We start from the raw sequence: 24,636 nt of genomic DNA on the forward strand, positions 1-24,636 counted from the left end.
CCACGTGTATGAATGGAAAAGGGAGGAGTTGCCTCAAGCATGATTTGAGTGATTTCCAGCAGCTCAGCCCCACTCCCTTGCCTCAGAGCTCATCAGTGGGCTCTGCTGCATATCAGAGTGAGGCCTAAAGGTGATACCAAGGACTAGGGCAGGAAATGTCACCTGCTTTGCACAGTGGCAGTATTGTAGCCAATGAGGTTATCTAAGGCACGGCTATTGCCACCACGGCGACACCATGTTGTTCCTGACACTGGATGTGAATGTGAGTTTTATTGTGAGAGTGAGCACTTTCTTTGGCTATTAAACAGTATTCTAAGTAAGGGACGCAGGTGGCGCTGTGGGTTAATCCACAGAGCCTAGGGCTTGCCAATCAGAAGGTTGGCAGTTCGAATCCCCGCAACGGGGTGAGCTCCCATTGCTCGGTCCCAGCTCCTGCCAACCTAGCAGTTCGAAAGCACATCAAAGTATAAGTAGATAAATAGGTACCGCTCCAAGCGGGAAGGTAAAGGGCTTTTCCATGTGCTGCTCTGGTTCGCCAGAAGCGGCTTTCTCATGCTGGCCACATGACCTGGAAGCTGTACACTGGCTTCCTCGGCCAATAACGCAAGATGAGCGCCGCAACCCCAGAGTCAGTCACAACTAAGTAAATGAATAGACTAGATCCTCAACATTTATGTTTGCAGTTGAAAGGAATGCTTTCACCCTTAAAAGGTGGAAATGAAAAGTGTGGTTGCCTATGTTCCTAGCTGCCAACTCCCAGATTGAAAAATCCGGGATCAGCAGCGGTGCTGCACCGGAAGTCGCTTCTACACATGTCCAGACATGCGCAGAAGCAACTTCCGGTGCCGGGCTGCCCGTGTCTGGGCACCAGAAATCGCTTCTGCGCATGTCCAGACATGCACAGACAGCCAGGAGCTGGGACATGGCTGCCGGCAGGAGCTGCATTCCAAATCCAGGGGATTTACGAGATATAAATCCATTCGGGATAACAGCGGGAAACAGTAACAAAATACGGGGGTTTCCCGCGAAAAACGGGAGACTTGGCAGCTATGCCTATGTTCTTCGTGCATCCTTGAGACCTCTTGGTTCTTACCTTTAGTCTCACAATTCTGAAACACTGTTGCACTGGTAAGTTTGGTCATCAAACCTCCACCACAGATAAAACAAGATGTTCGCCCTGGCTCAGGCTGATATGTCCCCAAAGGACATGCAAGACAAGGCTTAAATCCATCAACTGAGTATTCACCTGGTGAGCACTGTCCTGTGGGAGAGGAGAGAGAATATACAGCACTGTAAGCCGTAGGTTTTCAACCTTTTTGAGTCCACGGCTCCCTTGACCACCTGCATTCTTTCTGTGGTACCCCTGTGGGGCTTAGGAACCCAGTTATGTCACCTCTTGCCTACAGAGCTGGCAGCCTCTCACCCTTTTTCGAACACCCTCCCTTGTGGAGTGCTCCCCTCAGCCTCCTCTCCTTGGGAGTCCTCTGGGCAATTGTAGCTGCACCCCCCAGTCTCTGAGCTGCCCCCCAAGAGAGGTACCTTCTCCCACTGCCCCACAGGGGCCTGGGAAGCACCCCCTAGCCAGCCCCAGAGGCACCATTCACCTAGGGAGCTTGTAGCCAGGGCCGCTGTAACAAACAGCTGTGCAAGCCTTTGGGATGCAGAGATGCAAGAGGGCATCAGAGGAGGGACAGAAAGAAAGAGGGACAGAGGCCAGTGCTGGTTGCGGCACCCCAGGGTGCCACGGCACACTGGTTGAAAACCACTACTATAAGCCATGACTTTTTTTTTGCAAGCCTATAATATACTGGAGCCTCAGTTGGTGGAAAGTCCTATTGCCAAAATAGAAAATTATAGTTATTAAAAATCTGAACTAAATGCATTTCAAAATAACAATAGGAACTTGCAGCTAAGTAGGTGCCATAATCTGGCCACTGACATGCATCCAATTCTGAGAGTTACCTAATCCTGGAACTAGAAATCAGCAGTTGCCATTCTATTACATTGTAGATCCATAGCTAATTCTTTTTAGAAAGTACTAATAAGTACTATGGTTTTCCCAGTAGTGATGTATGGAAGTGAGAGCTGGACCATAAAGAAGGCTGATCGCCGAAGAATTGATGCTTTTGAATTATGGTGCTGGAGGAGACTCTTGAGAGTCCCATGGACTGCTAGAAGATCAAACCTATCCATTCTTAAGGAAATCAGCCCTGAGTGCTCCCTGGAAGGACAGATCGTGAAGCTGAGGCTCCAATACTTTGGCCACCTCATGAGAAGAGAAGAATCCTTGGAAAAGACCCTGATGTTGGGAAAGATTGAGGGCACTAGGAGAAGGGGACGACAGAGGATGAGATGGTTGGACAGTGTTCTCGAAGCTACGAACATGAGTTTGACCAAACTGCGGGAGGCAGTGCAAGACAGGAGTGCCTGGCGTGCTATGGTCCATGGGGTCACGAAGAGTTGGACACGACTAAACGACTAAACAACAACAATAACTTCATGATGTTCCATTAAAGCAAAATCCAAATCCAACCACTTAACTGACTACATTGTGAATTTATCCTTCCAGAAATGGAAAGTCCAAATGCAAAGAGAAAATGAAGCGTTTGCATGATTGTTGAAAAGCCTCCTTTTGGAGTTTGTAAAGCACACTTCTGAACTAAACTGGCATTACTAATCAAAGTATTAGAAATGCATTCATTTTACCATGGGTACAGCACCCGCATACAGAGGAATTCAGTCAGGCAAAATAGAGCTCAGTGCCCCCACTCCCCTCCCCACCTGCACCCAGGTACCACAACAGGCTACTATGGGGAATAGGACCTATTCATGTACCTTTCATATCCCCATGCAACATACCGTTCAGACACAGTCATGGAATGTCTAATAAGCCATGTAGAAAAATTAGGTCCAGGCCCTCCTCCATTCTTAAACTGCTTTGGTACCGATATACTATACAGACAGAGCTAACCTACTGGAACCGATTATATACACATATCCATCGCCTGCGGCTTCTTTATGTAAATCTCCAAGCAATATGTCTTCCAAAGTTGCAGCAAGCTGATTGTGAAGGCAGGCCAAATGATTTAAACTGTTCTGCAAGACATGGGATTACTGCTGCAGCTGTTTGGCTAAGCTGTGAAGTTCTGTCCTTTTAAAGAGCTGGTAAAACTAAAGCTGTTAGTTTTGGTTTATAGCTCTGATAAATCACTTCAGTGAATGGTTGTTTTTGTTTGGGGGGGGGGGTTAAATTGGCCCTGGCATCATTTCAAGTTATTTAAGTTTGCAGCAAATAAGGCATTAACTACTGGTCATGATCAGGGATGAGGAATTTTGTTTACAGCTAATGAACTGAGTTTAATAGGGAGTGCCGCCTTGGCTTCTGAATAAAGAAGCATGGAGCTGTATGTGCTTAATGCACCAAGGAAGAAAGAAAATTGCATGCTTAAATACTGACCTGTAGGTCATGACATCAAAAACCCATTTTTCCCCTCCATCGCTTTTTCTTTTGAGGTTGTAAATATAGCCAATGCATGTTACATATAAGTTTGAATGCTACAGAGCTGTTAAAATGTGAACTATCTAATGGAGATGGATTTCTTCTTTTCTTCTGTGATGAGAGTTTTAAGACGTGCCACATCAGCTACCAATATCCATTTGCTCTACCAATAAAGAGGCAAACTACATTATCCTAAAACATCAGATTGTAGAAAATTTCTGGAGACTATTACACTTTAGGGTGGAGAACTTCATGACTGACTGAGTCTCCTAGCGATAAGCTTCCAGGATCCCAGAAATTTCACAGAGAAATATTTTCAACAAACCTTCCTTTTTCTTACTAATAATAATTGGTGAATGACATTTATATTCATAATATATTAAGCATATATAAGCACAAGAAAAATATATAAATAAAAATACAGAATTTATCACTACAGTCATACCTCGGTTTAAGTATGCTTCAGTTTGAGTACTTTCAGTTTAAGTACTCCGCGGACCCTTCAGGAACAGATTAATCCACTTTCCATTACTTTCAATGGGAAAGTTCGCTTCAGGTTAAGTACGGACTTCCAGAACCAATTACACTCATACTTCGGTTTAAGTACGCTTCAGTTTAAGTACTCCATGGACCGTCTGGAACGGATTAATCCACTTTCCATTACTTTCAATGGGAAAGTTCACTTCAGGTTAAGTATGCTTCAAGTTAAGTACAGACTTCCGAAACCAATTGTGTACTTAAACCGAGGTACCACTGTACTGTAGCTCTTCAAATATTTATGCCAAACATTTGTCCCAACAGAAGGAAGAACCTTCTCAAAACCAAATTCATGTCAGTGATCGTTCTATATAAAAGGATGTAGTATTATTTATACCAGGGGTTCTCAACAAAATTTTCTCGAGGACCCCTCATCGAGCTGCTATTGTGACAAGGACCCCCATTAATTCCTAATCCTAAAATTAAAAAGTGAGAGCCAAATTAAGAGTCTTTTTATATTTATACATTTTTTACAGTTCTTCCTCTTCATCTGTAGGCCTTTGTCGTTTTAACGAACCACTTTTTAACCAACGGTCCATTTTTAACTACGCGAACTGTAGCTTCCGCGAAAAACAACGCTTTGTTTACAAACACTACTGTTTTGCAAAGAGGCAGCTCGCACCAGGGAGGAGGGAGGGGAATGGAGAAGACAGGGTACCTGCGCAGTAGCGCACAAATGAAGCCGATGCGCGCAAAGCATCTTGGGGAGGTGAGTGTTAGTAGAATGCGCGCACTGCCTCTTTGCAAAACAGTAGTGTTTGTAAAGCGCCACCTAACGGCATACAGCAGAACTACTGCCTCTATCTAATTCTAGTTTTGCGCTAGACTCTGCTCATGCAGGAAGCGGCCAAAACAAAAAATCTGTTATCATACGAAATATATTTAATATATTTTTTATTCTAATAGCATCTTGCGGACCCCTCAGGCATAGCTTGCGGACCCCTGGGGGTCCCCGGACCACCTGTTGGGAACCACTGATTTATACAAAGGAATTCTGAGCTCCCTGAATATAATAGAGCTTGCTTATTTCCCCCTAAGTGTAACATTCCAGATTCTTATTAACCAAATTTTGACATCTGACACAGTTTGATCTTTTCCAGTCTGGGTATGCACACATACTAGCAGCCACAATTAAATTCTGAATATATATATATTTTCCTGACTGCTCCCTGGATATTTCCTAAAAGCAGAACTTCAGGGGAATTTGGTAATGCAAATCCTGCCATTGTACAAATAATGTAAGAAAACCAGTAATTATCTTAGGAGAGCTGAGAGCTCTTACAGGATCCCCTTTCCTCTATTATATTTTATATTCCTCTACATTCTTTAAAATCAAACTGACTCATATGTGTTAAGGTATGACAAAGAATGTGGGAGGAAGATGTGGGAGGAAACCGAAAGGTCATCTAGTCCAAATCTCTGGCAATGCAGGAAATCTGCTGCTATAGCATCCTTGGTTAGCTACACTTTAAAACAATGTTGACATAAATGTATAAACTGTATAGGAGAATATTTTATCATTGCCCACAGTTCTACATGTCTGGCAAAAAAAGAGAGAAAAAGTGAAAGGTCTTATTCCTCTTAGTAAAGTACATTTTCCAGATAAAGAATGTTGCACAATTACAGTGTCTAAAGTATCGTAAAATATTTGATAAATTTAGATTACTGGAAACTGATGTGCTATGGCCGGCACGGGTCATCTTCCTTCCGCCTAAGACTGTTCCTTAGTTTTCCTTTGTTTCCACTTTCCCCCAAACTGGTGCAAGAATCTGATAGTAAGCTGATCAAAGAAGCACATGGCAAGGATGTACTGGAAGCTGGCAACCTTACCTCTCTTCAGGCTGCATTCTATAGAAATTCCACCTTATTTCCAGATGCACCAGTGCAGACAACACTGGGAAGGCGAGTATAGTAATGACATGTATCTACACCCCCACACCCATATACATATTGATCACTGTCTACTCCAAACCTGCACACACATTTAGTGCAGACACTGTCCAGACCAATGTAAACATGGCATGTAAGAAAAGAAGGCTGAACTAATGGGTGCTTTCAAAGCATACCAAGGAGGAAGAAGCAATAGTGTTCATGACTCTGTAAGGTGTAACATCCTCACCTCCACATTCAGATATACTGTGAGCTCCAGCTGTTTTTTGGTTTCCGGGATTCTGTGGATTTGGGCAAGGTTCACAAGTTATTTGGCCTTCATTGTCTTGGTAAGTTCCATTCGGACATAAAATGCAGCTTTCTTGCTCCCCGTCATAATATGTTCCAACACTGCAGCTAGCTGACAAGAGAAGAGAAAACTGTCAGCAACAATGAATCAGTGATCATTGACCAGGAGGCAAAGAAATGAGTCCCGTTATTTTATTTTCTTTGGGATGTTTTTTTCATGCTGTGTGCCTCATGGTCAGAAGTAAAACCTTAGGGTCAAGAGTAAATTTTCTGTCTGGTCACATACAAGGGAAGGCTTCTGCTTTTTCTATAGATAGAAAAATTGACCCTCAAGTAAAGGCTTGATCACCTGTTCTGTTTCAAGAAGACTGCTCTCGGGGTTTTTTAAATGATCTACAGAGACCCAAATGGATTGTCCTGCTCTGTAAGCGGTTGGCTTACATGGACTTTAAGTCTTTTTGCTCTCTATGATTGTGGAAGAACCATAGGTCAGTGAGAATGTTTCAAGTTAAATAACTGGTAACAGGACTGATTGATAAAGTCCTCTTCTCTGGGATAATTATAGCATAGGATGCTTGGCTAACTAGACTACTGAAGTACAGTATAAGGCAACTTCCTATGATTAATTTCACTTCAGTGAAAGGAAGCAGAGTGCAGAATATCCACAAAATATCCACTGTCTGGGCTTTTGCATATTTAATAGTTTGAACAGAAGCGGCAAAAACAATCTCTCATTGGTATGTTTGGGAAAGAGACCTAAAATTGTTTGTTTGTTTATACCAGTGATGGCGAACCTATGACACGCGTGTCAGACGTGACACGCAGGGTCCTCACTGCTGGCACGTGCCCCATTGGCCCATTCCCACTGTTGTTCTTTTCGCTACAGCTTGTCTCTGCTGTTAAAACCCATCTTTTTTGTTGTTGCTGCTGCTGCTGCTGCTGCTGCTGGTAGCTGGAGATTGGTTTTTTAACCCTTTCTGTGCTGTTTTTTCTGGTGCTTTGGCAGACTATGATTGGGTGTAACAGCGTTCATTTTTTAACCCATTCTGTGCTGGGTTTTTTGGCGCTTTGGCAGACTATGTCGGTGCTGCGTGTTAGTTCCAGCGAAGGCATTATTCATCATTTATTTCTGTTCTCTTTCCCCCCCAAAAAGCGCAGCAGCTTTGGGGCACCCCCCCCAAAAGCAAAGCAACTTTTGCACCCCCCCCAAAAAAAACTCCAAAACATTGGTCCGCATGCTCCCCCAAAAAAGCTTAGGGGAGTTTGGTTAAATAAATAAATAAATAAATAAATAAATAAATAAATAAATAAATAAGGGGTTTTTTGTTTGGTTTGGTTAAATAATTAGTTTTTGGTATATTAAATACAGTTATATATTACAATTATACATTTTTGTTATTTAAACTATAAATATCATGAAATTATGGTTTTTTTCTCGAAGTGACACACCACCTAAGTTATGCTCGGTTTTTTGGCGAATTTTGACACACCAAGCTCAAAAGGTTGCCCATCACTGGTTTATACTGTATTACTGGTATCCCGCCTTGTCTCACTCCTCCCTGCCCCTCAAAATAAGGACTATATATTTCTGACCATTCTATGCAGAGCTAAGTATCCGATCAGAGGACTGGTTCCCAGTCCTTACTACCGGGTAGTTCTTTCCATGGCTGTAAAATATAAACCTTTCCATCTCCATCCCATTAAAAGAGACCCTTATGGAGCATTCATTAGAATGGCCACACTATAAATGAGCTAAGGCTTTTCAGAAATATTTAAGGTCAATGCTTGCTTGTGAAATGTTATCCTCTATGATGTGTCCAGTTCCCTAAAAATCAAAGGGTAGATGTGTCAGTGTGCACATTTTTAAGGCTACTAAAGCACAACTGATCACTCTGTATGGAGCAAAAACTGAAATAAAAATGTCGTTGCAGCCTTAAATTCTTCTGTACGAATATTAATTTAAAAATTAAGCTGCAAAGTTTTAGTCCCACAGAATAAAGCACAAGGTGTGCCACACAGTACAAAAAAAGGGTCTGTTTTCACAACAAAGAGCAATGACTTGGAAATAATGGCACTACATCAAGGATTCAGCAAGCTTTCTTTGTCTGCTTTTTATTTCCCCACAACCTGCTTGTTTTCCTTCAAATGAGCTGAAGAACCATTTGCCTTCAGCAGGATTCATTCCTATAACCACTGTCTTTGTTTGTCTTCAGTGACCATTAAAATCCTATTCTTAATCACTGCAGCTCTTTGAAAAAGTGAAAGCTATTCTGATGCAAAAGAAAGAGGGGGAGAAAGGCAACTCCAGGGAGCCAGGAATAGTAGTTATAAGGACATTTAAAGGCTCTTTTCTCGCTCTATTCAGTACTTTTAGCTTTAAGATTTTGATGCCTTGGACAAACCCTATAGTGTCTCCATGATGGAAAAAGGTGAGCCTCATAAAAGAGGTCGTGATCCACAACTAACTGTTCCCCTAAGAGCCATGCCCTGACTTTATAAGAAAAACACAAAAACCCGATGGAAACTTATTTCTAAGCAGCCCTCTGTATTGTTTTAGGATCTTTTTGTTTTGGTGTTTATTGGTTCACAAGCTGTGGTCATATGGGTAAATTATGCACATTAGGAGTTAGGTCTTAAGTCTATTATTCCTTAAGCAGCAGGTTGGCAGAATAGCCAGCTATTTATCTCTGGTTTGGAAAATTTATTCCCCTCTCCCCCAGAACCTCTTTCAAGATCTTTTCATTTGAAAGGAAAGAAAGTTGCAAGATGTTGGGAATCAGATACATGGAAAAAAAACAGCAGGGGAAAAATTTCTAAACAGAAAGTTCTTTGTGTCACTTTTTCTTCTTTTTTTGGGGGGGGGGGACTGAGCCACAGTGCAAGTTAATGTTCTTTTTGGTGAAGTGTCACTTTATATGCTTACAGTACAACAAAGACTGACTGAAAGACGCATTTGTGCCCCATGGTGCAATTTTTAAAAAATCAACGCTGATGATGGAAGTTAAAATCAAACAACATTAAAATGCAAACACTGAAAACACCATCCTAACAACATCATAATTTAGATAATAAAACCTAAAAGAACAGCGTCAGATTTACTAAACATTTAAAGTCTGCGAAAAATGCCTAATTTGTGCTTCACATGCCTACACTTGCAACAGTTAACACTTTGTGAAGGGGAGATCAGTTTATGAATATAGAGAGGGTAAAAACTGGGAAACACTTGCCCTTCTAAATTTATGGAGTTCAGAAGGATACAAATACAACCTATTCACACGTTTATTAGCCCTCATGCAGCCAGCCCACCGGATGCCACAGCTGAGCATTACAGAAATGAAAAGGAAAGAGTCACCCTGAGTCTTGTGCTCACACACTTCCCTTACCACCACCACCCCAACTGGCCGCAATGAGGACTTTAGCAGAACTTATTCTGACACTAATCTTTGCTTGTCATGTTGCACTAACCAGAGATTGTGGTTTAAGATATGACTCGTGGTTTGAAGATGGCTTGATCCGAAACTGACTAGAAATTGCAATTTGAAAAGTTTCTGATCCATACATAAGGTCATATGAAATTTATGGAAAGTGAAGTTAAACACTGTTGAAGGTCACCTCTCAGCATTGCAGGAAGAAAAAAAAGAGGAAGGTAGAAATGTGTGAGCCCAAGACTCATGGTGGCATCTTCCTGCTGATGCCCATAAAGCTAAATCACGGTTTCTTTTTCCTGTCTCCACCCCCCTTTGGCTAGCTGTACCCACAGCCAATCAAAGTGAGGTTTCCCGCTTGGCACTTTGCAAGCTACTCCACTCTAGTGGAATTCCACTGCACTGCATCATCATACTCTGGTCTTTCTTAGCTTTCTGTCACAGTTACATATGCATCAGATCAATGCATCTGATCACGTTTGTGCTTACCACATTTGTTGCCCATATGCCTTTGACCCAAGCCACAGGCTTCTTGTGTTTCCAGCACCCTGGCAGATTTTCTGGCCACATCATGATTCACACCAGACAGGCGAATATGGAATTGTTCTTTATTGATCACCTTCCGCAATGTTCTAATTGCTTTACGAAGCCTTTTCTCAGTCCTCTTACGTGCACAGCTCAGATTGCATGTTTCTAGAAAGGTACAGGTGGTCGCAATCAACAGCAGAAAGCACTAAAGTGCAACAATACTAGATTCAAAAGAGTTGTCAGTGCAATAATGGTAGACTGCATTAACTATGGCAATACATTATTCTAAGTTAAACTTTTCAATATACCCAAAACAGACAGCAATTAAATGGTGAACATCTAGTGATAGTAGCTTTCTGACCATAGGGGAAATGAATATTAAAGCTTTAAAACAGGAGATACTTTTTTCTTTTTGCATGAAGGTGAAAGTGAAAGAGAGAGAAATCAAGGAACAAACTGCAACAAAGCTCCCTCAAAACCATAATCTTTCAATTGTATTGTGGGTTCCTTTCCAACCAACCTGTCACCTCCTTTTGGTTTGTTTCAAGCTCAAAGTCTGCAGATATAAACATTTCTCTAGCTGCCTTCAAGCCGCTGAGGTCTCCAAGAGTTCTCTTGCCAGAACTGCACGTCAGATTTACATAATAGAAGTTCTTCTCCATTACTGAATTATGTTTCTCTGTGTGAAGAAAATTAAAGGAAGCAAGAGCCATCTATGCTGTAGGGCCTTTCTAAAGCTTGATAAATGTTGCCGAGAAAATGGTTATGGGGCTGTATGATTCATTCCAGATGCTAACAAATGACAAGCAACTGCACTCGATGGTGTATGGTACAGTCTGGTATTTGGACACATTTTCTATTCTATTAGACCAAAACCAGTGCCGAGGTCTTAATGCTGCCCAAATTAGTTTATATAAAATTAGCACCATTGTTCCTTTTACACACTTAAACCAACTATGACAAAGCTCTACAGTCTACACCATTAAAAGTTCAAACTTGGACTGCCAGAACCTCAGTCAGATTTGCATGGTTATAGTTCTATTTTTTTTTTTTAAATACATTTTATTCCGATTTTCCAAATTCAACAAATTAACAAAACCAATCTTTTATACAAAATCTTATATTCACATCTTTTACCTTGCTCCGCCGAGCTATGACTTCCCCCCCTCCCTTCATGCGGTTTTCTTGTTAATTCCCTTTTTTGCAGTTCCTTTTTTAACATATTGGTCAATTCGTAAGGTTTATTTTAATCCTGCGAGAGTTTTTAATGATCTACAGTTTTTCTCCATATAGTCCACATATTTACTCCAGTCCTTTTGAAACCTTGTCTCCCCCTGGTCACGAATCTTGCATGTCAATCTAGCAAGTTCAGCATAGTCCATCATTTTTATCTGCCATTCCACAATTGTAGGTAATTCCTGTAGTTTCCATTTTTGGGCTAACAAAGTCCTAGCCGCGGTTGTTGCATACATAAACAGTGTTTGATCTTCTTTTCTAATCTCTCCTCCTATTATTCCTAACAAGATTTGCATGGTTATAGTTCTAAGCATTTGCTTACACATTGCGTTTGTGTTAAGAATGAAAGGAAAGGTATCCAGGCGGCCCTAGGCTGATTAGGTACCGTGTCTGGGCGTCCAGACATTTAATGTGTCACTTGTCAGCAAACTCACCTGGAAAAATTTACAGTGGCACCTCAAACACAGTGGCAGCTGTGTACCCTTGCATCAACAAGAACTCAAGTCAGTCAAGATGTATTCAACACTTTTCCTGGTGATGCACAATCATACATAATCACTAGCCTTTGGGACAGATCCCATTTAGACTGCCCATATGTCCCCCTTCCTCCTTAATTGCCCTGTAACATAACTTGATAGGTAATCTGAAGTTCTCCAACCATGGCTCTTTAAACTGTAGTGCCCTCTAATCTTTAAGCCTTCCCCATTACACACCTGATGTACAAGCACACATTCTGACTGCAAAGGTTCCTGTCTACTCTTGCCCCGGCCCCCCATTCTCTTTTGTTTGGGACTCAAAAGTCCATTTCTTCACCTGATCAATATTGGTCAGGGCAGCCTTGCTCCAACCCAGTTACTGACATTAACACTGTACCATCCCTCACTCAGCCTTGCCTATGACTGGCTACAGAAATTACTGTAGACTGTCAAACTATAGAAAAATAATCCTAAACTCCTCTCATTGGATACTTCTGCAACTGAAGCTACTTTCAAACTCGGATCACCTTAGGCTATACATGTGTTCAGTTCCATGAAGGGTGTTGGCTCCATATCCCAGTGGGTTATTAGGTGCGGAGGTCTGGAGCACCACATAGCAGCAGAAGTGAAAGGAGGCCCGGACCTGTCCTATGGCCCTACCGTTGGACAGAGTGGTTGCAGGGAAGCAGAATAATATTGTTCTGACTAATCATGTATCTATAGTGCATGATCATGACCAAACATTACCAAGGTCCTTCAAAAAGTAACTACAGCTGCACGTCACACACCTTTGGGGGGCCTCTGGCATTTACTGATGTACAAAATTAACCAATTTTGATCACGCATATTCATCCATACCTGGTATTATATGATGAAGAGCATCTTGAAACATCTTACTCTTTCTCAAGTTACATTTTCCTTCATTAAATTTAAAGGTTACGCTTGTCCTGATGGTAGAAAGATCTTCAGGAAGAAACATTAAAATTGTTACTTTCATATGCAAGAACATAAAACCAAGCAGGTAAGTCAGGTGGCTTTCAAACACTGCATCATCAACACTTTAAAAATAAAAAGTGACCACCTGCTTCTCTCTCCAGGAGAAAGAGCTTTCACATAAAGTGAAAGCAAAGCAATAGCAGTTTGTGGAATGCTCTTCCCAGGGTGGCTCGCCCCGTGCCTTCATTATACATTGTTAGGCACCAGGTGACAACATTCCTTTTCAACCAGGCCTTTGGCTGATTAACATTCTATGTCCTTTTAAAGGTGTTTTTTGGGGGGCGGTTCTTTCTTTTTTCTTTCTTTTTATTATGTATTTTGTGTTTTTATTTTGTATTTTTATGCTGTAAACTGCCCTGAAATCTTCAGATGAAGGATGTTTTAAAACTTAATAAATAAGCAAAGACAAAATTTGCAATTCATGTGATCCACTATGCCATATGAATTCTATTCGTGGCAACTGTATAGTAGCATCCCTAATGCATTTAAAAGCAGAACCATCCCTTCTACTTCCTATTTTCATGTGTGAATGCTGTGGCTTTTGGATCCAAAGCCTACACAAATGAGGGATGTATCACCAGGCTTGGGGGGGGGGGGATCCCAACGTTTCCAGAACTACAAAAAAACATTAGGGGAAAACGATGGGTTATGTTGGGGTGGGGAAACAGCTTAACAAGGACTGAGTGTGCTTAATGGCCATGGAATGCTAACTGACAAGTGGAGCATGGAGAACAGAAAATGGTAGCGATGACAATCCTGTAGGACTGAATAGGAACACGTTTTGTTGAATATACCACTTGTAAACTCTGCCTTGCACTAAGCCACACTAATGATCCACCTAGACCAGCATTGTGCGTCCTGACCACAAGTCACTGCCAAAGACTGCTCCAAACCCTGCTAACCTGAGATGGTTTTACAAGAGATACCTATGAATGAAGCTGAGATATTCCCCTCTGCCACTGAACTATCTAGTGTCTTCAAGAATCTACAAAAAGGCTACTCTAGTTTGGTTGCCCTTTTTAACAAAACAGCAGCACAAAACTTGGGTTGCAACCTTTATTCAGTTAATTGATTAAAAACCTTAGGATCAGTTTTTAAAAAGTGCCCCCGATTAACTGGGAAGCAGATTGTTTTTTCAAAAAAATTGCCAATAAAAGCACTTGCAGAATCCAAGGTTGGCAGTGCCATCTTAAAAAAACACCCCTCTTTAAAAACACCCCTCTTCCCCCCCCTCAAAAGGAAATTCCTCTTCTAAGAGGGTGCCTGCTACAATAAAGAGAGTGTTTTCTGCATAACTGTTTTATTCAGATGCAAATTTAGGCAGATTAGTAAATTAATTGACCACAATTTATTTAATTAAGCAGAACCCTTAAAAGATAAAAACCAGCCCAAGCCCAAGATGGAAAAAATATATAGCAGATAATTTACCTAGAGCAGTTGACTCACTGGCATTTTGTTTTTTTTTCTTAAGTGGAGAAGGGCTGCCACATTTTATATTGTAGGAATCTTCAAGGCCTAAGAGACAGATCATAAAGCTATACAATAAAACAGAAACACATACTAGAATACTACTGAAATATACTCCTGGAAGCTCAATCCAGTTTCTAGTGATGCATCACTAAGTCTAGAACACATATTTATTTATTTATTTAAAATATTTCGTCTGCCAAGTGATTTTCACAAGGGAAATCTGGTATAAATTCATGTAGCAGGAAATGAATACTATGGAATGTGCATATGGATAGTGGCATATGATTTAATGAATTATATTTCCAGAATTTTCCTAGGGTTTCTATTCTTTACTTTAACAACAACAACAACAACAACAACAACAACAACAACAACAACAACAACAACAACAACAACATAATCACTGTGTTCTGCATGACTTACCAGAGATCAGATGAATGTCAGAGGGGCAGATTAAAAAACACCTATTGCTTCCATCAGTCTTAATGCAGTGCAGAGATATTTTGGGTAAACTGACATCAGGCATGGACCTTTCTATAGGGCAAAATACAGATACACACAGGAGAAGAAAACTAATGACAGATATGGTTCTAAAATGCAAATGTGAAGCTATGCATGGCACAAAATCAATATTGGTGAAGGAGGAAGGCACAAACAACATTTCCCCTTTTCTATAAAATATTCTTTCTTTTTTTTAAGGCAGGCAACCACAAAAGGAAAAAACAGCCCAGATTAAAAGCACAGGAAAGAAAGCATCAAAGACCTGAAAGTATCTCCTGTTTTGTTTTTAAGCCAGCTTTGACAGACAGCCATGATGGCCAGTTAGAAACAAAATAGTACTGAAGGCTGAAGACATACAATAGATTTTTCAGAGGACTGGCTGTAATTTGAAAGATGGATCACTGCTCTTAGTATCACACTTTACCTCATGGTAAGCAGGTTCAAAAGATAATTTGACTGCTTCAAAAACCTGGTTCACCAGATGCAACGGTGAGATGAAAGAAACATGGATGTATGATAAGAGAAGTGCACTCTCTTTCAGATCACTTCCAGCTCTTAAAAAGTACTGTCTGTCTTTGGCCGTGATAATGCAGATCCACACGCCTATGCTCAATGGATCATTGTTATCAAAATTGCTTCAAACGTGCAGGAAACCAAAGTTGCAAAAACCATTGGGGGCTCTTGAATCTTACCAACACAGTCCTTTTTGTTCCAATGTAATTTGTGGCCAGCATCACAGTGGCATTCATAATCCCCCAGTGTGTTTACGCAGGTATGCTGGCAGCCACCATTGTTGATGCTACACTCATTGACATCTATAGCATAATTGGGGGGGGGGGAGAGACATTTAACCAAAAAAATTAGTGCAGTTCCTACTGTGCTCAGCGTAGAGTAGTACATGCAAAACTACTACTGGGTACAATAATGCATTCACTATGCTGGGGGGTAGCCAATGTGAAACCTGCCAGATGTTGCTGGATTCCAGCTCCACCCATATCCCCGACCATTGGAGTTGGAGTCCAACAAAATCTGGAGGGCACAAGTTGGCTACTGCTGGACTATGGTATATATAGAAAGTGTAATACTAAATAAATTGGAGTCCTTGCAGAGTTGAGAAAATCAAATGAAAAGAATCCAAGAGCTCTGGGCCAGGTAATGGAATAATGTTTAGAAAGTTTTAAGTTGAGAATAATAAGACAAATTCCAGTAGCAATCCAGTTTTTAGAAATCCAGGACAAGGCCCTGTTTCAGTTTATTCTTCATCAGCTCTAGTTTCATAGTTTCAAGGTCAAAGCGTACCATTCATGTTTTTGTCTTATTATTCTCAACTTAAAACTTTCTAAACATTATTCCATTACCTGGCCAGAGCTCTTGGATTCTTTTGATATATAGAAAGTGTGGCAAGATCTCTCTCTCTCTCTCTCTCTCTCTCTCTCTCTCTCTCTCTCTCTCTCTCTCACACACACACACACACACACACACACACACACACTTAATTAATTGTAACCTTGTAAAATTCAATAGAATTTTGGGCCAAATAAGTGAGCTTAGTTCTGAAGCCTGGGGAACCTAAATATGTATACGTTTTATTTTATTAATCACCCTTTCTTCTAAGAGCCCAGGGCATAAGAACCCAGGATGCATAGCACAAGATAAACAACAAAATACATTGCTAAACAAAATGCATACAAAACTAAAATATTACAAAATAACAAATGTCAAAATCCAGACTCATGATTTGTTTTGCTCTAGATAAACCACAAGCCACAACCAATGTTTCTTATTGGCTTAGAGCGGGTGCTTTGTCTGGAGCAAAACAAACCACAAGTCTAGGTTTGGACAACATGCTAAGTCAAACCATGACTTAACTCACAGCAGAAGAGCCAGCGGTTGAGTAAAGTGTCACGGTTTGGTTTAATGTTATGTCGGAACCAAAATAAAATGACTCGAAGACCCAGGCTTTCCCCCACAGGAACATTTTAAAACCATAAGAGACTGTAAATGACTTATTCAGCTTGTCAAAGCTACATCTACCGGTACATATTTTGGTTAGAAAAAACTAAATTACAAACAATCTGTTTTTTGAAACCTTTTTGAATTAGGGCCTAGCCTTGGAGGTAGCTACCGTGCATAATACCTACTGAAATCAATGGGCGTTTTGCAGGCAGCCATTCTGCAAAACCTCTCTCTTAGTACCCAAGTGTGGAATGCAACTGTTTGTTCTAATAGACATAGTTGCTTTCCAGTAAAAGTGAGAAGGAAAAGTTACTTCAGCAAAAGTATGATAAATACACAGTTAGTCTTCTGCTTCAAACTGACCAAAAAGGAGAAAGGCAAACATCTGAAAAATCTGCAACACTGGGTTTAAAACCCACATTTCCAATTGATGTTAAAGATAGCACAGCAATAAGCATGCCAGCAAGAACTTTATACAGTATATACACTCACCTCCACAATGTGTGAAGCCATACAGTGTGTATCCTTTGTTGCAAGTACACTCAAAAGTGCCTGGATGATTGATGCATATATGGTCACATGTTCTTTCAAATGTACATTCATCAATGTCTGCAATTTTTAAAGCGACACTTCATTATTTCACTTTATGATTAGGAGACATTTATATACTAGGAAAGCTGGATGAAAAGAAAAGTACTGGATTTTTTTTTAAAAAAGTACTGGATTTTAAAACACAATGAGGCAGTTAGTATATCAAATGTGGCAAACCAAAAAGTAGAACTGCTTTTCAAGTGAATTCTTATGCTTTTTTAGACCACTGAAAACACTTTGTTATAAGGTAGCCGAGACCAGGCAAAGAGGAAACAATATTTATCAAGCAATACTTACGGTAACTTTCCTTCTTCTTTTTCCTACTGACTTAACATTATAAAACATTGGTCTACTGATTAAAACGCCACTGACTGCTGAATAATAAAGTGGTTCTTTGTATCTCTGGACAGGCAAAATATAGTAAGCTGATAGCCAGCAGGTATTTTCTAAAAATAGAGGTGTTGGAACTTGAGGTTCTTTAGAAACTTTCCCTAGCCAACCAACCTTCCTAATAATCCAAGTAGGGAGGTGACAGCAAGGAAGGAAGGAAGGTGCAGTTGCTCAGAGGAAAAGAAAAAAGTAGTATTTATTGCATCGCAAGGGCCAAACTAAACATTACACACAGATGCATGTAACATCATTCTGATTGTCCTTTAAAAGATGAAAAAGACAGTTTGGAGGCAGGTGTGGGGAGGTGAGATTGAAATAGTTGTGAAGGTGTGCCTTTTCTCACCTGCTATTTCCACTCTCCACACTGCCTCTTAAAACTCCAACACAGATTTTAATAAATATTTTCTTGACTTTAAAAAGGAGGTCACTGCTCCAGAGGAAATTTGGGAAAATGGAAAAAGGCACAGGGAAAGTGGTAAAGTACCCCCTCCCCTATCAGTTCTCTAATCCCAACCACCCCCTAGAAGTGGCTCTTTCCATTTTAACCATACATTTTTTGTGGAATGCCTTGGTTTATCCCGAATACACCATCTTGTTGGTACTTAATACAACTGCTATATAACATTTAATACTGAAATCATTGTCCTAGAAATAACGGGACGTGGGTGGCGCTGTGGTCTAAACCACTGAGCCTCTTGGACTTGCCAATCGTAAGGTTGGTGGTTCGAATATGTGTGACGGGGTGAGCTCCCGTTGCTCTGTCCCAGCTCCTGACAACCTAGCAGTTCGAAAAATCATACTAGCGCGAGTAGATAAATAGGTACTGCTGTGGCAGGAAGATAACAGTGTTTCCATGCGCTCTGGCACTCCTCATGGTGTCCCAATGTGCCAGGTGCAGTTTAGTCATGCTGGCCACAAGACCCGGAAAGCTGTCTGTGGACAAACGCTGGCTCCCTCAGCCTGAAGAGAGATGAGTGCCGCACCCCATAATGGAATTCGACTGGACTTAACCGTCCAGGGACCCTTTACCTTTTCACTTTACCTTTTACATTTTCTAGAAATAACCCAGTCATATGGAGGCCAGAAGGTGAACATTGTACATAGACAACACCCAGATGGAGGCTGACTTCAGGGATTAAAAGTTAAGTAATGGGTAGAAAAACGAATAATAGGTAGGTGCACAAAATACTGTATTCAACTAGCACTTGTGTAGGTTTTTAAACTGTTAACATTTTGTTATTTGTCTTAGGAAAAAAAATAGCCTACTTCAAACACAAATTTGAACAGTAGCAAAATTTTAATTAAATACTGTAATGAGCTAACTACTGATCATTCCAGCAAGAATGTGGTTGGTAAACAGATTAGGTGGAAAGATGAGAGGCTTAATACTAAAACAAATCGTATCCAAATGGTACTTTCACTTGAACTCTCATAAATTTTACATTTCTTATTTGTCATGCTACATCTTATCTTTGAAAAAAAAACAACCACCAAAAGATAAAGAACAGTGGATTGAGTTTTGGGTTCTTGGTGATCAGTTCTGCTTTGCGGAATTCATTGTCTTCATAAATGGTTGTCTAAAAAATGGATTAATGCACTTACTAAACCTGACAGAAGCTGAGTCAGGAAATAAATTCAACTCCAGAACATTATTTCTGGAATTCATTAGCACCTCATTACTATCTACATGCTCAAACTGTTCCAAACATATTTATATTTTTATTGCTTGCCCCTGCACATACCTTGACAAGACTTTTCATCAGTTAATAATTTAAAGCCTTTTTTGCAGCTGCAATCAAAACTACCAATTGTGTTTCTGCAAAAGTGATCACATCCACCGTTACTGGCCTGACATTCATCAATATCTGTAAATAAAGAAACAAAGGATACAAAGATTGATTTCCTTTTCTTGACAGATCCTAAAACAGGTAAATACCGTAAATATCAATGATTTTCTGAGTGCTCCTCCCAACTCCTTATACAGCAACCATTACTGTAGATTCTCTATCTTTATAAAACAAAAAACAAAACCCTGCTAGGCCACAAGAATTCTAGTTTTGAGTACTGTAATTATATAACATTTTAATATTTAAATTATATAACATTCAGGAAATATCTGAAGGCAGCCCCATATAGGGAAGCTTTCAAGTTTTATTATGCTTTTATATATGCTGGAAGCCGCCCAGAGTGGCTGGGCCCGCTGGGGCAACCCAGTCAGATGGGTGGGGTACAAATAATGAATTGTTGTTATTGTTGCTGTTGTTGTTTAAAAATAGTTTTAAAAGTACTATCACACTGGACTTAAGTCAGATTCCCACTGATTAAACCTGTACACTAAAGTACCAGGAGAAATAAAGTTAATTTATTAAAGGTTCCTATGAGGCAAGAATGCATAGCTACAAAGGAGGCTGCCTGTGACAATTCTCAATGATTCTCTGTTCTGGTCTATCAGCCTCTGATACGGCTGGGCAACTCTGCTGAATTAAGTATGGCAGGATCGTTTTGTGACTCCTGGGGCACAGAGGAAGCAGATTTATCTGCCCTCAAGAGGAGGTGCCCACAGAACCAGTGACACATGCAGAAACAAGAGGTTAAGGGGAACTTAAAAAAACCTTGCACATTGTTTTGTGACATATTGGTTTGCCTGATACTTATAGTGTCATAAATTAAATTATGGAAGGTGGGTAGTTCATTCTTACACCTTCTTCTTGCAACCCATTTTGGTTCTACATGGATGGAAGAAAAGTCAGACAATGCGATGCACATGCCCAAGAGCCCCCAGCCAATTGCCAATTCTGGGTTATGTTTACTATGTATTTTAGACCTGTGCGTCTCCCTATATGAACTCCCTAAACACCCATTTCTAACTGTTTGAAAGTGGAGACTATTTAAAGGACCATATGCAAATTACAGCTGACTTCCCATTTCAAAATTTTTGCTTGTTTTCTTAATAATTTACAAATGGCAAGGTTTTCATTGGGATGCTGCAAAAGCAGCAATTTCTATATGCACATTGCAAAAAAAGAGGTCTAAACTCTACCTTTGCATGTCTTCCCATCAAACTGAAGGGTAAATCCAAGAGGACAGCTGCAATGAACACCTGTTGAGGTGTCTTTACAAGTGCGATCACAGCCACCATTATTTACTGCACATGTTTCTAAGGAAAGGAAATAAAATCTGGCATTTGCAGAAGGAAAAACTAAAATAGAATTTAAAAGCAGCATGTGGTATTTGATCTTTTCTAACTCAATTACTTCCATTCTAACTTGCCAATTTTAAATTAATATATGAACAACTTTGTTACAGCAAACTTAAATTATAGCTTCAAAAAAATTTAATAGAAGATGTAACAACTGTAGCCAAATGTAAAGAAGGGGGAAAGCAAAGCCATGCTCACTGGCTCAACCCCATCTGCTGGGTCCCCGTTGCTGGTCCTGCCATCCTCCACATTTTGGAGGGCAAAGGACTGCAGTGGGGAACCTATTATGCTCATGTCAGGCACTTTGTAATTTAGACTCCTGATCAGGCAATGGGAGATATTACAGGGAGGGTAGGGCCAGGGAGCTCATCCCGCTCTTCACTTCACTATGTGAAGGCATGATGCCTGCATAAGATCCTGTGGGATGGACAACTGACTACATTCACCAAAGGATATGGACTCAGGCTTCATGTTTCCATGCCAGAAGGTGCACCCTGTTCACTCAAATGTAAAAGAGCACTTGATCTATTGCACTCTAAGTCAAGTGAAGGTGAATGGATGTATTGAAGAAGAGGGTGTGCTTAACCACATTATCCTCAGCAGGCCACAGGTTTTTTTGGAGCAAATTAAGAGAAAGAACATGCCTTAATTAGGAAAATAACATTTTAAGGTCTTTAAATTAAGATATGGATTCTCATATGCTGCAGAATAGATGAATAGGCTTGAAATTTAAATTAATGTGAACTCAATTCCTGGCCTTTGTACAGAACTGCAGCTATGGCCCAAAATATGGCTATTCCTCCCCCCCCCCGAGGCAGACCAGCAGACCGGAAAGTGGAATGGATTCAAATCACAGTCTTAGGACTGTATCCTCTGCTTCTTTACAAAGTCTCCTTGTCTGGGACGCTTCCTAAAGCACAATATTTGAAGGCAAGTCCTATTTTATTTCAATAGAATTCCATTTAAATCAAGGGTGCTTGATCATTCCTCATTGTACATGATTCTACATCCTTAGCCTCATGGCATGACTTGGGGGGGGGATTCTCTCTTAAATTGCCAATAACCTCCTTTCATAAAGATAATTCTATATGCTACTACAGATTTCAAACTTAGCACAAGTAGGAAAGGTATAATCCCCTGTGTGAATGCATAACTGCATTTGCATGAATCTGTGAGATACTTGACAAAGGGAAAAAACATGATACACGGTTCAACAGAATATTGAACAGTCTTGCCGAGAATTTCCCACGCTAAACTGTACCAGCGTGGGAAAGCAGGAAAAATTTCCATTGACTTTATTCAGTAGAATGGGTAAAAGAACTGGGAAAATGGTATTTCACAAAGGAAGGTTTGGTAAGTTATCAGTGTAAACTATCAGACTAGAGCACTTCTTACCCATGAGCAGTCGCCGTTTCACCCGCTTGTCTACATCAGCTCCCGCTGTTGCATTGCTTTCAGAGAGCTCAGTTGTAGCTTCCTCTCTCTCTTTAAAAGCGAAAGAAAAATAGTATCATAATTGGACCTACATGCATCATCATTACTTAGTGGGATGAGATGCATAACTGGAATATAGCAATTGAAGAGTATACCTTGTTCAAAATGAATAACACTTTTTTAAAAAGAATGTTTCCACGTTTAAAAGTATCCTTTGAGTCTCTCTCCTTCCATTTGACTCACATTGAGAACACTGTTAATGCAGGACTGAATGCAGAAGAGCAGTGTGATGTATAGTCTAGCCAAGGCACAATTTACATCTTCATCACAAAGTGGTTTAGGTAAGGTAATTTTCTAAGGAAAGGGTTGTAGCTCAAGGATAGAGTGTCTGTTTTGCCCACAGAAGGTCTCAGGTTCAATCCCAGGCATCGCCAGCAAGGGCTGGGAAGGTCCCCTGCCTGAAACTCTGGAGAGCTGCTGCCAGTCAGTGCAAGCAATACTGGACAAGTCTGACTTGGTTGAAAGCAGCTTCTTATGTTATACAAACACCAATGAAAACACCAGTAAAGCCAATGAAAACTCTGCAACTGCTACTGAGAAATATTTTAAAGGAAAACAAAAGGGAGAAAATATAACTCCAGCAAAGTTCTTTTCTCAATTGGAGTCTGGAGGATCAACATATTGTTGTTGTTTTTTGTTATAAACAGACCCCCTTTCCTTCCAAAACCAACCATTCAAAGTTGCCTAATCAGATGTGGGGCATGGTTCTCACTTTGAAAGGTACAGTTTGACCAGCCAGCCATTTCTGAGCAAAATACACAGAGATGGCTAAAGGCTGATGTCATATATATTTTGTCTAACTGAAAAGAATTCAAGTGCTTACATACCAAGGCAAGTTTTTCCATTGGAATGCAGCATGTATTCTTGATGACACCCACAAACAGGTCCATCATCAGCATCTTCACATGTATGCTGGCAACCACCATTCCCATGGTTGCAAGTCACTAAAAAGAAGACATAAAACTGAGTTTCAGAAGCATTTGCAACGCCTATGGAAATCTGCAGCTCAGGGAGACTGTATCTTGAATATTATATCTTTGCCCTCCATGCATTTGGCATTCCTATGAACTATTTTATCAAGAATTTCATCTGTTGTGTATGTACTTTGACACAATTACCAAACCAAAGTTAATTATAACCACGGGCAACAAACAAATTAAACACTCATTGACATGCCTGCTTTTAACTTACTTAACAATTTAAATTAATTTAACAAAATTAAATTAATTATACTATACTAGTTTTACATTTAAATTGTTTTTATTTAAATAGTTCATAATTGATGAAGCAATTTAAATCCATTAAATGAAATCAAATTAATTATACTAGTCTTACATTTTAATTGATTTCATTTAAATGGTTCATAATTGATGAACCAATGAAAAACAACTATCATGCTAATTCAGCAGGTGACATTTCCAGGAATATTTGATCCAAGAATAGTAGTTTAACACAGCTAAACAGCTAATCTGATCAGAAGTTCACCTTAACAACAATGTATCTGAATTCAAAGCTGAACACAGGTAGCTCCTAATTTTATATGTGGGGAAAATCCATTGCCAGAAAGCAGCTCTGATCAAGAGCTGCATATTCCAGCGTATAAGACGACTGGGTGTATAAGACAACCCCAACTTTTCCAGTTAAAATATTGAGTTTGGGATACACTCGCCGTATAAGACGACCCCTGACTTTTGAGAAGATTTTCCTGGGTTAAAAAGTAGTCTTATACGCAGGAATATACAGTAGTCAAAACTCAACACTAACTTCTTTCAGCGATAAAATATTGCAGTGCATTAAAGACTACGAGAATTTTGGTGCCATGGTCTGCTGCAGAACTTCATTGCATGCACCTTAAATCTGTTCTTTCTTTAAAAGTGCCTCAAGGAGCTCTGATATTTTTACAGTAACGGACCATAGAAAACTCCGAGAACAGCCCACAGTTTCCCTAGGAGCCGGGAAGTAGGTGGGCTAGAAAAAGTCTTCAGGCAGTGAGAGAACCAAGCATAAACAAAGGATAGAGAAAGATGACCAGCAGTTCCCCTTTCTGTGTGAGTGTATGTGGGTGACTGTGAAAAATTGTGCTTCCTTCCAGCTTTATCTGCTTATAGGTTGTTCTTTGGGGTGGGAGAGTAGGCTGGGCTTAAGAATTCCCAACAGGCA

At 40.3% G+C, this 24,636-nt stretch overlaps 1 protein-coding gene across 8 annotated transcripts in view; it reads right to left on the reverse strand.

The window, feature by feature from the left end:
- SCUBE2 (signal peptide, CUB domain and EGF like domain containing 2) overlaps positions 1-24,636 on the reverse strand; it is a 57,303-nt gene that overhangs the window by 8,873 nt on the left and 23,794 nt on the right. For 3 of the 8 annotated variants that reach the window (XM_035119439.3, XM_060275759.2, XM_035119476.3), the window contains exons 6-18: positions 23,304-23,420; positions 22,378-22,467; positions 20,824-20,940; positions 19,526-19,648; positions 17,295-17,411; positions 15,539-15,661; positions 14,769-14,879; positions 14,304-14,390; positions 12,738-12,842; positions 10,688-10,846; positions 10,129-10,332; positions 6,156-6,326; positions 1,094-1,261 (exon numbers count right to left, since the gene is read on the reverse strand). In XM_035119439.3, the coding sequence (XP_034975330.1) occupies positions 1,094-1,261; positions 6,156-6,326; positions 10,129-10,332; positions 10,688-10,846; positions 12,738-12,842; positions 14,304-14,390; positions 14,769-14,879; positions 15,539-15,661; positions 17,295-17,411; positions 19,526-19,648; positions 20,824-20,940; positions 22,378-22,467; positions 23,304-23,420 (1,692 nt within the window). The remainder of the gene's footprint in view (positions 1-1,093; positions 1,262-6,155; positions 6,327-10,128; positions 10,333-10,687; positions 10,847-12,737; positions 12,843-14,303; positions 14,391-14,768; positions 14,880-15,538; positions 15,662-17,294; positions 17,412-19,525; positions 19,649-20,823; positions 20,941-22,377; positions 22,468-23,303; positions 23,421-24,636) is intronic. The other 5 variants (XM_088667209.1, XM_060275760.2, XM_088667216.1 and 2 more) reach the window with 3 other exon arrangements.

This window comes from Zootoca vivipara, chromosome 1 (assembly GCF_965207765.1).
Source record: "Zootoca vivipara chromosome 1, rZooViv2.hap1.1, whole genome shotgun sequence".
Taxonomy (NCBI): domain Eukaryota; kingdom Metazoa; phylum Chordata; class Lepidosauria; order Squamata; family Lacertidae; genus Zootoca; species Zootoca vivipara.